Source organism: Stenella coeruleoalba (assembly GCF_951394435.1).
Source record: "Stenella coeruleoalba genome assembly, chromosome: 14".
NCBI classification, from domain to species: Eukaryota; Metazoa; Chordata; class Mammalia; order Artiodactyla; family Delphinidae; genus Stenella; species Stenella coeruleoalba.
The window spans coordinates 63,089,705-63,105,171 of record NC_137160.1 but is presented as its reverse complement, the minus strand read 5'-3'; the positions used below and the strand labels follow the sequence as shown (position 1 = coordinate 63,105,171).

Here is a 15,467-nt window from a genome sequence, read left to right as displayed (position 1 = left end):
TAACAGTGAAAATCCAAAAGAAACAAAACAATTCTATTTAAAATAGAATCGAAAAGAAAAAAATACTTAGAAGTAAACTTAACAAAGGTCAAAGACTTGTACGTGAAAACTAGAAAACAGTGCCGAGACAACCAACAGAAACACAAATAAATGGAAAAACAGCCCATCTTCATGAATCGAAGACTTAATATTGTTAAGATGTCAGTAACATCCAAAGCTGTACGGATTTAATGCAATCCCTGTCAGAACTGCAATGACTTTTTTTTGGGGGGGGGGGCAAAAACAGAAAAACCCATCCTAAAATTCATATAGAATCTCAAGGGACTCCAAATAGCCAAACAAATTCTGAAAAAGAACAAAGTGGGAGGTCTTACACTTGGCTGATTTCAAAATTTACTACGGGGCTTCCCTGATGGTGCAGTGGTTGAGCGTCCGCCTGCCGATGCAGGGGACACGGGTTCGTGCCCGGGTCCAGGAAGATCCCACATGCTGCGGAGCGGCTGGGCCCGTGAGCCATGGCCGCTGAGCCTGCGCGTCCGGAGCCTGTGCTCCGCCAACGGGAGAGGCCACAACAGTGAGAGGCCTGTGTACCGCAAAAAAAAAAAAAAAAAAAATTTACTACGAAGTTATAGTAATCAAAAGAGTGTGTTACTGGCATGAAGACACACAGACCAATGAAATAGAATACAGATTTTCAAAAAGGCTGCCAAGGCCATTCAATACAGCAAAGGACAGTCTCTTCAACAAGTGGTTCAAGGAAAACTGAATATCCACATGCAGAAGAATGAGCCTGGACCCTTACCTAACACCATCTACAAAAATTAACTCAAAATGGATCAAAGACCCAAAGGTTGAACCTAACACTATAAAAATTCTTAGAACAAAACAGGGAAAAAGCTTCATAACATTGGATTTGGCAATGATTTTTTTAGATATGATAGCAAAGGCACAGGCATTAAGAGAAAAAATAGACAAACTGGATTTCTTGAAAACTTTTGCCCATCAAAGGATACTATCAACAGGATAAAAAGGCAACCCACAGAAAATACTGGCAAATTACATATCAGATAAGGAATTACTGTCCAGAATATATAAAGAACTCCTAAAACTCAATACAAAAAAAACAAAAAAAGAAAAGTAAAGTAAAAATAACAAGTGCTGGTGGGGATGTGGAGAAATTGGAACTCTGTACTCTGCTGGTGGGAATGAAAAATGGTGCAGCTGCTGTGGAAACCAGTATGGCAGTTCCTCAAAAAATTAAAAATAGAATTACCTGTGATCCAGCAATTCCACTTCTGGGTTTACACCCAAAGGAATTGAAAGCAGGGTCTTGAAGAGATATTTGTACACCCACATTCATAGCAGCTTTATTCACAACAGCTAAGAGGTGGAAGTAACCTCATGTCCATCGATGGATGATGGATAAATAAAATGTGGTACGTCCACACAATGGAATATTATTCAGCAATAAAAAGGAAAAATTCTGACACAAGCTACAACATGGATGAACCATGAAGACATTATGTTAATTTGCATAAGCCAGTCACAGAAGCACAAATACTGTATGATTCCACTTATATGAAGTCCCTAGAGGAGTCAAATTCATAGAGACAGGAAGTAGATGGTGGTGCCAGGGGCTGGGGGAGGGGGAACTGGGGAGTTACTGCTTAATGGGGACAGAGTTTCAGTTTTGCATGATGAACAGGTGTGGAGATTGGCTGCACAACAATGTGAACATACAGAACACTACTGAATTGTACACTTAAAAGATGGTTAAGATGGTAAATTTTATGTTATGGTTTACTTTGTCACAACTTAAAAAAATGCTAACCAAAACCAAAGCAAACCACATAAATATGTATACAAGCTGGAGGGGCGTGGGAGGGAGGTGGGTATGGTTGTAAAGGTGTTCGAACCATTTGGTCTTGACTGCTGTGGATACATGAACCCTCACAGGTGCAAAGCTGTGTGGGACTCAGCAGCCACCCCACACAGATGAACGCTACAAGTAAGAGTGGGCTCTGAGTGAGGCAGGTGGGGTCTGTCAACATCATTGTGACATCAGACTGCAGCTTTGCAAAACGTCACCCCTGGGAGAAACTGGGCAAAGTGTACAGAGGATCTCAGCTGCGTGGGAATCTACAACCACCCCAATAAGGAATAAATGTGCATATGTACACATGAAGCCTGTTTTCTAAAAACTGTATATATGTCTGTGTCTGATAAAGGTAAACATCAAAACACCAGTGGCTGTCATCATGAAGCAGATGCTTTTCTCGTGCAGGTGACAGTGCGCACGTCCCACAACCAGCAATCTCTCTGGAGGGAACCCTGCACCTGAGCTCTCTGCTCTCTGCGGGGCAGGAAACCCCTCTGTCCAGCTGCCCGCCTGCCAGGCCTCTAGCCCTCACATCGCCACAAGCAGTTCCTGGTCTTCCCGCCCAAACCTGCCATCTCAGTCAAGGCCTCACAACAGCCACACGACTCGCGACTTCTCCGGCCTCAACTCCAGACCAGCCCCTGCCCCCACTGGTAGTCCAGCGCCCGCTTCCTCTCCACTCCCACCCAGCGCCCACCCTGGCTCTTTCCCTCCTGCCTCCGTTCCCTGCACTGAGGCCTCCCCTGACCACCCAGCTTGGCACAACAACCCCCCTAACACTGATCTACTTTCCCACGTACTGTAGGTGTCGCTTCCTTTATTGCACGTCTGTCTACTCTGCCCACCGGAATGTAAAGCCCGAGAGCTGAGTCACTTTTGTCTGCTTAGTCACGGGGTCTCCCCAGGGCAGCGACACACAGTAGGCACTCCATAAACACTTGATGTTGTGAAAGGCTGGGCAGAGGCCCCCAGTTCTAACACACATTCCATGTCACTAGCATCCCAATCCTGGGAAGGTGGGCTCCTCCTGACTGAGGGAGGACTCATGTTGGCGAACCCCTGCAGGGGAAGCAGAGCCCTGGCTGCACAGAGCCGTCTGCAGCTGGGACCTCCACCGCTTCAACCACAACTTCTTGGTCTCCCTAAGTCAGCACCACTGCAGGGACACCTCAGGTGTCAGGTGCCTGAGACATTCAAAACACAGCACAGGAAGGAAGCTGGAGCAACCGTTGTTGGGTTGGGTGGTTTTTTTTTTTGCGAGGGGCGGGGTGGGGGGAGGGCGGGCCATGAACTAGAGTTGAAGAAAGTGCAGGTATATCATTTACAGACCTCCTCACATCTCCTGCAGCATTTGCCAACACACAATCAAGAAGGCTTTGGGGCTTCCCTGGTGGCGCAGTGGTTGAGAGTCCGCCTGCCGATGCAGTGGACATGGGTTCGTGCCCCGGTCCGGGAAGATCCCACATGCCCTGGAGCGGCTAGGCCCGTGAGCCACGTTCGCTGAGCCTGCACGTCCGGAGCCTGTGCTCCGCAACGGGAGCAGCCACAACACTGAGAGGCCCGCGTATCACAAAAAAAAAAAAAAAAGCTTTGGTGTTTTTTCATACTCTTTTCTCCTCTAATTTTACAGAACAGAGATATTCCTTAAAAGGTATCTGCAAGATGAATTTCTATAAATAGAGTCATCCCTCCTTATCTAGATCCACTAGAGAATTAAGAGCAGTTAAGAACAACTTTCCAGGCTTCCCTGGTGGTGGAGTGGTTAAGAATCCGCCTGCCAATGCAGGGGACACAGGTTCGAGCCCCGGTCCAGGAAGATCCCACATGCCATGGAGCAACTAAGCCCGCGCGCCTAGAGCCCGTGCTCTGCAAAAAAGAGAAGCCACCGCAATGAGAAGCTCGCGCACCACAACGAAGAGCAGCCCCTGCTCGCAGCAACTAGAGAGAGCCCACGCGCAGCAATGAAGACCCAACACAGTCAAAAATAAAATAAATTAAAAAAAAAAAAAGAACTTTCCCATAGAGGAGAAAGTTTGTTTAACAACAACCACAACTAAGAAAATAACACTATAGTTAATAATACTGTATTGCATATTTGAAAGTTGCTAAGAGAATAAATCTTTAAAGTTCTCATCAGGAAAAAATAATTCTTTATGTGAGGTGACAGATGTTGACTTATTGCGGTGATCATTTTGCAATATGAACAAATATTGAATCATTATGTTGTACACCTGAAACTAATTAATGTACGTCAATTAAAAAAAGAAAAAAGAAAAACAACAACCCTACAATATCATTTAAGTGGAAAATGCATGGTAACACTTCAGCTGTCTGAAGGGAGGCTACTCAATAAAAACACTGGATTTATTATGATATCGGGCATTTGGCTAAGATCTTGAACAACCCAGGTACCTTTATAATGTGGTATGCACACTAAACAAAATGTGTTACCCAGTGATTTTTTCCAAATGGTCTGAAAGACCATATTAAAAAGTTTTAACAATGTGTTCTCCTTTTTGTATTTTCTAACTTTTTCTAAATTGAACAGGCATTACTTTTATAAGAAAAATTACTTTACATTTTCCACATTACAAGTATAAAGTCACAAAGTGCTCCATTATCCAGATTCTCACACACCATTAACGTACCCTAGAGCAATCAGATTGGCAATGGACACAGCCAAAAACAAAGCAGCCGTCCTGTTCCTCAATAGCAGCTCCAGCTCAGAGCCCTGGTGCTTCAGGAGGAGGAGGCTGAGGTCCCTCAGCATACAGGCGCTTCGGGAAGGCCTCTTGCGGGGCCGGACTTGGTCACCCCACGTCACTGAACCTGGCTCCTCCTCCCCATCTGCTCCTTCACAGTCTGATCCTACGGGCTCCCCTTCCCCCCCATCTCACACCCCACATTTGACCTGATGACTACATTCACTACTGTAACTCTAATTTTCTGGGGAGGTGCAAACATTCTGTATCTTGAGTGGGGAACAGGTTACAGTGTACCTGTTTGTCAAAACTCACCATGTCTGTGCATTTCACTATGTAAATTACACTTCAACACCAACATGTGTGTATGTGTTTATGTATACCCCCCCCCACCACACACACACTCACCGCACCACCACTGCCCTGGCCACCTCTGGATCACTGCCACAGCCTCTTCCCAGGTCCTCCAGCTCCCGCCCTTGCCCCCATGCCCGCTGCCCAGCCAAGTCCCAGTGCAGTGGCCAGCAAGATCTGAAAGCATGCCAGGTGTGGGACTCCTCTACTCGAGCCGCATGGAGGGCCCGTGCGTGCGGGTCCTCCAGCCAGTCCACTGCTCACTTGGCCTCACCTCCTGCTGCTCATGCCTCCCAGTGTTGCTCCCACATCCTTGCTCTTCCTCAGACCCACCAGGCAAGCTTGCTCTGGCCATTCTCGCTGCCTGAAATGCTCCTCCCACAGAGGGCCGCCTTCCTCACCTCCATCAGGCCTAGGAGGTTGCCATGATGCCCTGTCCAGGTGCCCTCCCTCCAGGACTGAAACACGCCCCCCCACCTCCCCAGCTGTGGGAGTGTTTACAGCCTGTGACAGCTCCTCAGAGGAAGAATTGCTTTGACCAAGATCAGGTCTCCTGGCAGGGACAGCCTGCACCCGATGACTGTGGATGTGGGAGTATAAAGGCCTGAGCCCCTCATCCCAATTCGGGACAACTCTGAAGGGCTCACCCAGCCCCCCAGCAGGGCCAGTTGCAGCTTCTGCGGTACCTGCATTACTGACCAGCTCCTACCTGTCCAGCCCTGCTTCCCTCACGCCCCGCAGGTGGGGAGTCCAAGAGCACCCCAGGTATGTCTTGGGCACACACACATCCAGCTCACCGCCTGCCTCCTGCAACGAGGTCTCTGCTCACATGTTACCTTCTCATTCAGGCTTCCCCAAAGAACCTTATTTAAACTCCTCCCACCCTACCCCTACCCCAGGGCTTTCTCCCGCACTCACCCACCTACCACTCTCGTTTATGAGGCCTGCCCTCTGTCACCTCACTAAGCTCCCCGCCTGCATCTCCTTTTCTCCTTACAGAAACTTACTGTCTCAGTTCCCATCTGCCAACTGTACTGTCAGGAATGTTTTCTTTCTGCAGCAAGTCAGAGAGAATTTCAAGGGTAACCTACTAAGTCACGTGACAAGTCCTGAGAAGGGTTGGCTTCAAGGTTCATTCATAGCGGCATAAGCAGCCACTCCTTCCACCTTCCCCTACTGTCATCCTCGGTGCGAGCCCTGTCCTCAGGGTCACAGGCTGGCTGCCACACACAGACGCAGTGAAGTCCAGGAGAAGAGAGATGGGCCTCTCAAGCATCTCTTCTTACCTGATTATTCCCCAGAAACCCCGAGCAGACATCCCCTCCCGGTCCTACTGCCTAGAATGGCATCACATGGCTGTTCCCCAACGAGGCCTGGGCACTCACCCACACTCCAGCTCAGGGCTATCAAGACCCTGAAGAAGAGGGCAGACAAGAGGAAAACCCTGGGGTTCTGATGGAAAGGAAGAAGTGGGTGGGCGTCCAGTGTCCACGACATGCCCTCCCTGCTCTTTAATGACGTGGACGAACCGATGGCCTGCTCCCGCCTCCAGGTGTTGCTGCTCGTCTCGGCAGGATAAAATGTGCTTGCATCAATGTATGGTCCCCTGGGCTCATTCCAGACCCATGTTTCATGAGCCAGACACCTCTGCAGTCCACAGGCAAACACCCTGGATGAACAGGGTAGCCTCGTACCTCTGGGGAAAAGGAGGGGTCAAGGCAGGCAGCAGGTCCCCTCAATGGCCAAGGCCAGGCACTGCCCAGAGGTCCCTCCCAGCTGTGTAACTTCAATTCAACTCATAAGGTGAAAACATCTTTTTAACCACTCGTTAAATTAAAAGAAATATTTAAGAAAACCTCATTTCCTAGCCCTCAACTCTACTCTGTTCTCAGCATACTGAAGAAATCAACTCTGAGCGTCTCCAATCTACAAAGCTACCTGCCTCTACCCCGTGTGCACCTCTACCACTGACCTCCCTGCCTCCATCAGGGCCTCTCACCTAGGCCCAGGGAATGTCTACCAGCTCCTCTGGGGCCTTCCAACCACATCCAGCCTCCTCAGAAACGCCCCATGCTCCCCTATCGCAACCCCCAGAAGGAGTCCAAGCTTCTAGGCAGGTGCTCATGGCTCTGCCCTGCAGCCCCACCTGCCATCACCCGCGCAGTCTCTGTGCTAACATGCTCCACACGCCAGCCCTCCCTGGGCCTCCACTCCTGATGCTCCCACAGCAGGGGCACCTCCTCTGCCTCACAGTCCTCCTGTGGTCCAGACCCAGCCCAAGGGCACCCACAGACCACACCCTCCTCCCCAGGCTACCCTCTGCCCTGCATTCTAGAATGTGGTCTGTTCCCCTCTCCTACCTGGCACAATTTTCCGTGCACAGGGAGCATCTTTTTACCTCTGATCCCCACAGAACTTCTCTCCAGAAGGGTTCAACGTTCAGTGTATAAATCAGTGTAAATCCTACAAGTGTATTATCTAAGGCAAAATCCCACCCAGTTTTCTTCCGAATCCTCTTCAAATATATTCTGGTTATTTTTAAAAATCACTCTACTGTCTTTAGGTGTTAAGTCAGTGTGACACTGTGAAGAGAGTGTGCATTTCCTGAGCCTTCGCAGGTGAGCAGGCAGCAGCCAAAGCAGCTGTTACCCGCTTCACTTAACAGACCAGGATAAGAGACGTAAAGAACCTTCTGTAACACACTTTGGTGAGCAGCAGAGCACAGAGACTCAAGAACAGGACTATCTGACTCCAAAATAATAGGCAAATTCCTTGTCCTCAAGAAGCTTACAATCTAGTTGGATGGATGAAAAGGCCAAATAACGATACAAAGGTACTCTCACCTAGAGCAGTTTCCCAGCCTCGGCACTATGGACGTTGGGCCAGGAGACTGTTGCAGAGGAGCATCCATGAGGCTGCAGAGCATTCTAGTTCAGCGGCATCCTGTCCTCCACCTACACTCCACCCCCTCCAGCTGCGAAAACCAAAAATGTCTCCAGACTCTGGCCTGTTTGAGAAGCCCTGATCTGGGCCAACTGCACAGGTTACCTGAATGACCAGGGCAGTCACAAAACGTCACTACCGGGATCCCTCCTGGCCTGCTCTCAGAGCAGCTGTGCAGAGCCTTTCCACACCCAGGCCAGCTTCATTACTGGGTCATCCTTCCTCGAGTTTCCCCTTCAAACTGACATTCATTATCACTCAGGTGCAGGACATGCCTCAGAAGAATGTCTTAAATCCTTTGTGGAATGAGAAGAGGTAGGGAAAAGAATCCAATTATAGGACAGGAGAAAAAACACATGCCATAAAGCAATGCAGTTAACTGACAAATTATCCCATTATTGAAAATTTGCCATACACCTTTTTACAACACTGCCAGGAGAATGAACTCAAAGGAGAATGAGTGTCCTTTCAGTCCTGGCCCTTCTGGTTAGAATGGGCTTCACTAAAGAGCTGTGCATGAACACCACAAGAATTCCAGAAAAACTCTCAGGGACAAAGGCCCTGCGATGGGAAGAACCATGAATCTCAATGATTCTCAACATACAAACTGCATTTTCCTACAACCAAAAACCCAATTGCTTTCAGTTTCTAACAAATATATGGTCATAACCTAACTTAGAAATAAACCTTATTTTGGCCAAGCCTAAAATAAAATACATAAGGAATGCCATATCCAAGAACACAGAGTAAAACACGTGTGTGTGTGTGTGTGTGTGTGTGTGTGTATGTATGTGTGTGTGTGAACAATGCCTGGCACATAGCTTCAACTTTACCAAGGCCCAGAAAGTGGAGTCACAAGCCCAACAATCTACAGCTAATAAATGATGACATCTTGAATCCAGTCTGATTCCACGCTCAAAGCTCATTACCATGACATGACTTCAATATTTAACCCATCACCTTAGAACAGTGATTCTCAACTGGGGGTGACCTGGCCAACAGAGGACACTAGCAATGTCTGGAGACAGTTTCTGTTGTCACAACTCTGTGTGTGTGTGTGTGAGAGTGAAGATGCTACTGGCATCTGGAGGGCAGAGGCCAGGGATGCTGCTAACATCCTACAACACAGATTGGTCTCCACAACAGTTATGTGGCCCAAAATGTCAATAGTGCTGAGACTGAGAAACCCTCCCTTAGAGGAAAGGTCTCACTACTATCATCAGCCAGAAAAACGAAGACTGAGAACACACCTGCACCCCACAAACACTTCTCTCTCTGCTTTCAATTTGCCCGCTTACACTATTTGATGAATCCTGCCACCTCAGGGAAAACGCAGGGCTCTCTGCTCCCTCCTTCTTCAGGCTTTCAGACCCCAGAAAAAGTATGTTCGCGCTGCATAATCAGTCAGGAGACTGAATGCAGAGTCAGGAAGCCAGAAAGTGCAGTGATGCTCTCTCCAAACCACCACGGTCTTTTGGGTCCCTTAATCCAAAGCATGTTCGACTTTACTGGCCACCACCCACCACTTGGGCTCCTGGCTAAGCAGCGCTCGCCCCCAGCAGCTCCCCCTATTCACCAGTCTTTAAAGGACAGCTCAGTACTGATCCAGACCATCTGTATGTCCTTCAGGAGAGAAGTAATTTACCCGACAGTCCTGAACACTCAATGAGACGGGTGATTCCAGGAGATTTTAAAAGAAAGGAAACCTGACAAAGAACAGGTTTAAAAGAGTCTCAATTTCTTCTATTATCTCGGGGAGCACTTTGTCTTCCTTCCCAAGCAAATACCACAATCACGCTACAAAGAAGGCAGGGCAGATACTATCAGGTTCTACTCGAGGACAGTGGAGAGGCTGCGGCAACAAGAGGCCCCAGGCCCACAGCTCAGCCCACCCTGCCAGGCGGGGACTACTGGCTGCGGCCTGGCTGCAGACTCTCCCTCGTTTGTGCCTAAACAATAGCTTAAGCATCCTGACTTACTTGTGCCTACACAACATAAAACTTGTGTCCTACAAAGGAGCTTATCACGAAGTTATAAATTACATGGTAGAAGGAAGGCTGGAGAAGGGTACACAACACACACAACCTCATCTAGGCAGTGTCAAAATGAAAATTCCTTCAGACTTCACTTGCACAGCAAACTAGCTCATCGTAAAAACTTTTCCCTTCCTGATTCACAAGCACCATAATTTATAATTACTGAACATTTGCCCAGTTCTCCAGGGAAAGATCTCACACTACACGTCAGGAAATGCGCTTGGAGACCAACACAGGAGAAATGAAACCAGAGTTCACTGCTTTTGCTTTCACATACTGTCAACCCAGCTGTCTTAGTAAGTTATGGCAACCTCAGCTCTCTTACCTGCTCAGCCAACGTTTATCGCAGACCCTCTATGTGAAAGGCACTGCTGAGTGTGGCAGGGAATGCAGAGGGGAGCAAGGCAGTCTGCACCCTAGGGGCACAAGGAATGTACACCCACAGGGACAGAGCGCGTCTAGTGGAGTAACTCAAGAGGAATGGTAACAAAAGGAAAAGGGGACCTCACCTGGGCCCTGAAAAACGAGAAGGATGTCGTGCTAGAAAATGGAAAGGCTGCAGCAATAGAAAGCAAGCATCTTGAGATCAAGTTCAAAACTAAAAAGCAACACACTTAAGAAAGGCAAAAGCATCTACCCAACTTGTTCTAAAAGAAAACTAGCTCCCTCTAGTCGCACAGCAAAGTAGAAATGAGGAACAAGACAGAATCAGGGTGCCTCTTTGCCTACCAGCAGTCGGGCCATCCAGGTTGCGGGCCCTCAGCTGGAGTATTGCTCCCTGAGCTCACTGCTACCGGCAGGGGATGGGGGCTCGCTCCCCTCACCTTCCTAGGGGGCGAAGGCCAACTCCTGCAGCAAGTGTGTGAGCCAGGTAGAACAACAGCAAAACTGCTGGTTACCGCGCTTCTCTGTACCAGAGTCTCTTCCCTACCAGAGGACTGGATGAGTCCGCTCCCTGGGTGTGCTTTAGGGCCGCTGCCCCAGAGCTAAGGCAGGCCCTCTCCGAGCACACACCTGTGCCCCGTGGGCCCCATCCGAGTCGCCCTCATGCTCCAGCTCAGTGTGAACGTAATTCCTCGGGCTGGGGGATCTCAGCCCAGAATCACGGTCCCCCACCTAAAGCACTGTCACCAGATCCAGCCCCTCTGGCATGGAAAGACGTGCCCATTCCAGGTCTACACCCCGCTACTGAAAGGCCACTCCGCTCCAGTTTCACACACTGGACCGTCCTGGCACATCCCGGCCGGCGCCCAGGGCCGCTCCCCTAACCCTGCCCGGACCACGGGCGGGTGGCCGAGGGCTTGGAGCAAGGGCCGGGGCGAGGGCGGACGTGGCCGAGCACGTGCCCGGCTCCCGGTCTCCTCGCGCGAGGACAAAGTCCGCGACCGCCGGCCCCGCGGCGCGGGCACCGGGCACTCGGCGTCGGAGCGAGGCGGGCAGGCCTGCGCGCGGCTCCCACCTGGCTCCACACCACGGCCCGTCTCCGGGCTCGGTCCCCCGCGACCCCCGCGCGCACTCACCATTGTGGTTGACCCAGGTCGGCTTCAGGAGCTTCATTGTTCGGCCGCCGCCGCCGCCGCCGCCGGGCTGAGGCGAGAGCCGCGTCCCTCAGCGCGCCCGGGCCATGGAGCCGCCGCCGCCCGCGCCGCCCGCCCTCCAGCCGCCGCCCGCCCCCCGCCCTCAGCGCCGCCGCGCCATCGTCGGCCCGCGACCCCCGCCGCCGCCGCCGCCGACCCCCGCGCTCGGCCGCCGCCGCCGCCGCCACAGCCGCATCCCCCGCGCCGCTCCTCCTCCGGCGGCTCCCGGGCAACGCCGGAAGTCACGGCGCGCACCTGCCAAACAGCCCCGGCGGGAAACCGCTCCCCGCGCTCACGGGCCGCCCAGCTCCTCAGCCGGCCGGGCGGGAAGGCGGCTCCTCTTCGGGTCCGCCCCGCACGGCCGCGAGCGAGGGGCCGGCCGGCAGGGAGCGCGCGGACGGGCGAGCGGGACCTGGGGTGCGCCCCGGCCGGGCGGGACCGGGCGGCGCAGACGGCCTCGCCGCTCTGCCCGCCGGTGCGGAGCCGACTAATTAACAGGCTTCCGCCGCCCCCAGCGCGTGTTCATTTGTCGCCCGCGAGCGCAGGCCACGTGCCGCGCCGGTGCAGCCACCGCGGCCCGGCTCCGAAGTCGGCGAACGAGCCGGAGCGTTTACTGGACGCCCAGGCCGCCTCTCGTGCGCGGACTCTTAGCCCCCTCGGCCCCGCTGCTGGTCTCGGCCCTCGCGGGGCGCAGGCCGAGCGGCTAGGGAGAGGCAAGGGAGCGGCGCCCGCGGGAAGGAAGCCCCTGATCGGCGCGAGGTGCGAGGCGCCGGGCGCGGGGCGGGGCCACGTTGGAGGCAGGGCTAGTAGCGGCGGCCGGAACGCGGGAGCGCGGGGCTGCGCGGCTGTCGGACCCGAGAGCGGTGCACCGCGGGCCGGACCGCCTAGGGGCGCGCGCCCGGAAGCGGCCGTCGGCGACCGGGAGGCATGGCGGCCGCGGCGCTGAGGGCGGCTCTGCGCCCGCCGAGCCGGTGAGCGCGGAGAGGCCGGGGCGCGGATGCGCGGGGACGCGGATTGAGAGCTTCCCTGCTGGCCTTGGCGGTCTCACCCCGTAGTTACGGGGCTCGTGAGTGACCTTAACGGGGAAGCGGGCGTTGATACACACTCGGTCTCTTCCAGGCTCCTGGGAGCGCGGCCGACGCAGACGAGGGACGCGCACCAGCGGGCCTCGTTGCTGTCGTTCTGGGGACTCGTGCCCATGAGGTAACCCGGCCGCGGGCCCGGCCTGGGGGCTCGCGCACGGGAACCCAGCGAGCAAGGATGCTCGATGTTCAGTCTGCGAAGTTTCTCAGTTAAATTTAGATGGATGCCCTTATGTCTTTTCATATGAAATACTGTTAAATCTGTAATCAGAGATCAAAAGTTAAATGCAAAAGTGGTTTAAAGAAAAGTTATTTAGCTCTCAAGGGATTCTTGTGTAAAATTTTAAAGAGCACAGACAGCTCTTCCGTTTCTTACTCTCCAGGAAGGTGGGAGGAGGTGAGAGGATTCTTTTTTCCACCTGGGACCCTGAATACTTTCTAGGGACTTAACTCATAAAACTCAGTCTTGATGCTCGAGATTCGGTTGTTCTGAATAGTAACTTATCAGCATAGGAGATGTGTTCCTGAGGGTAAATCAGACTTTTGTCCGTGCTCGAGAATAGGGAAATTTGTTAAGAAATCTCAGAAAGTATAAACAGGAACTTGCCAGTTATTTTTATTATACTCTCTTAGTCAAATCATTTTTATAAATCACAAATCCATTTAAAATGTGAGTAACGAGCTTCTAACGGATAACAAGAAGGTCCTATAGTGTAGCACAGAGAACTATATTCTATATCCTGAGATAAAGCATAATGGAAAAGAATATAAAAAAGAATGTATATATGTATAAATGAGTCACTATGCTGTACAGCAGAAATTAACACATTGTAAATCAACTATACTTCAATTAATAAATAAATAATGTGAGTAACGAGCTTCTAATTCATCAGTTTGGTATTTTCACTTTTCAGTGCTATCCCAAGGCCCACCTGAAACCCCTCACTAAAGATGAGCACTTCCCTTTAATTTATACCCTGACATCCCACGGAAGTTTTCCACGCCTTCCTGGGTTGACCGTGCCCACATAGTTCTCATAAGGACCCCCTGTGGAGGCCGTCTCCCTGCCACACTCAGCATGGGAGGCCAGGCCCACACGGTCCTTTCCTGCGGGAGAGCTCGGTACAAGTTTGCAGGCACTTTCCCTAGTGCCATGTCTCTACACGTTCACGAGGCCAAAGAGGAAAATGTTTAGTGTTTGCTTTATCCTTTAGAGCAGAACCTCTGCAAAAGAAGAAGAAGGTGGACCCTAAAAAAGACCAGGCAGCAAAGGAGCGCTTGAAAAAGAGGATCCGACGACTGGAAAAGGCGAGCCAGGAGCTCGTTCCCATTGAGGATTTTATCACGCCCGTTAAGTTCTTAAATAAAGCGAGGTACGGGCCCTCTAGGGTTGAGGTCTTCAGAGCAAAGGAGTTCTGTGACTGTCAGGAAGTTCTGTCTGCACTTCACACCTGTAATGGGAAGGGGTCATAGGCTTGGGCTGGCTTGGCCCTGTTCTGAGTCCTCTTCTCCTGGATTGTCTCATGGGAGGTGGAGAAAGCATTCCTGGGCGCTGCTCCTGAATGGCTGATTCTGGGAAGGAAGCTCAGGGCAGATGCTGGAGCAAGTTTGGAGTGTTGCTCTTGCAGGAGTTTAGCTGTGACTGACAACTGGGGCCCTGGGTCTGCAGCTCTTACCCCTTCCTGCTGGTAGGAAACCCTTAGCCTCCTGCTCTAGGATGCAAATGCTCAGAGCTGGGATGTGTCGTGTGTGGGGTTGGTGGGATTGTTGCCTTCTTGTCAGAAGTGCGTACCATTTATAAAGTAGTACCTCACCATGTAAGTGGGACAAGGCAGGTGCTTTTTTGGGTCTCCAGGGCTGATACAGGCTTTGACTCCCTGGGATATTGGTGTCCGTTTTCATAACACCATTTGACTTTTCTCCAAAGCCACGTTTCCCCACCAGCAGGCTCTGCTTGGCACAGAGGACGTGCTGCCACAATCTGCTGAGAGCACTGTTGTTTCTTTTCTTCACGTAAAGAAAATGGCAGTGGTTCCAGGTGTCAGTTGCCGCTGCTGCCACATCCAACATTCTGTCCCTTAATTTGTCCCTAAGTTCCATCTGCGTCTGGCAGTGGGGACACTCGGGTCCCGTGCAGTCGGTTGGCGCCCCCAGGTTCATGCCCTTGGCTCTGTGTTCCCAGGCAGCGGCCGCCAGTGGAACTCCCCTTTGAAGAGAACGAGCGGAGAGCCCTGCTTCTGAAGAAATGGGCACTGTACAAGCAGTGTGAGCATGAGATGGAGAGGGGCGCCATTGCGTCCCTGCTCGAGGCCCAGCGGGAAGCTCTGCAGGAGCTGAAGCTCACGGCCCCAGAACTCCATGCCGAGGCCACCAAGCGGGACCCCAGTCTGTTTCCCTTTGAGAGACAAGGGCCAGACTACACACCGCCGATCGCCAACTACCAACCCCCGGAAGGCAGGTACCACGATATCACCAAGGTGTACACACAGATGGAGTTCAAGAGATAGAGCTGCAGGCAGCTGCCCTCAGGACGCTGCCGTTGGGAGCCTGCACCCCCAGGCTCAGGCCTGCTGTGAATAAATGCATTTAACCAAGTGTCTGTCTTAGGTCAGAGTCACAGTTAATTCACCTGAGCATGCACGGGGGTTGGGGAGGCTGCCCTTCTTGGCCTGGTACTGGGGAGAGGAAGGCCAAAACATTGACCACTGCCCTCCAGTGAAAAGGAGGATTCCAACTGTGTGGGGCAGACGCCACCAGCAAGAGGCACAAAGTGACCCCAGGAACGGAGGTGAAGGACATGCAGCTGTGCTGTGTGTTGCCTGCACCTGGAGGAGAGGCAGGGCTGGCTCTGGGTTTCAAGCTGGGGGGTATGGGGGAGGCTGAGAAGAGTGTCG

General features: G+C 52.0%; 2 protein-coding genes across 6 annotated transcripts in view; one reads left to right on the top strand and one right to left on the bottom strand.

Annotated features, from left to right (window-relative positions):
* HIRA (histone cell cycle regulator) overlaps positions 1–11,545 on the bottom strand; it is a 106,220-nt gene extending 94,675 nt beyond the window's left edge. For all 5 annotated transcript variants that reach the window (XM_079943303.1, XM_079943304.1, XM_079943305.1 and 2 more), the window contains exon 1: positions 11,435–11,545. In XM_079943303.1, coding sequence (XP_079799429.1) covers positions 11,435–11,471 — 37 coding nt within the window. In that variant the 5' untranslated portion in view covers positions 11,472–11,545. The remainder of the gene's footprint in view (positions 1–11,434) is intronic.
* Positions 11,546–12,256: 711 nt separating this feature from the next.
* On the top strand, positions 12,257–15,187 carry MRPL40 (mitochondrial ribosomal protein L40). The gene is made up of 4 exons (XM_079943311.1): positions 12,257–12,462; positions 12,611–12,694; positions 13,788–13,946; positions 14,756–15,187. The coding sequence occupies exons 1-4, from the start codon at positions 12,419–12,421 to the stop codon at positions 15,078–15,080; spliced, it is 612 nt and encodes a 203-aa protein (XP_079799437.1). The 5' UTR covers positions 12,257–12,418; the 3' UTR covers positions 15,081–15,187.
* Positions 15,188–15,467: the final 280 nt, after the last annotated feature.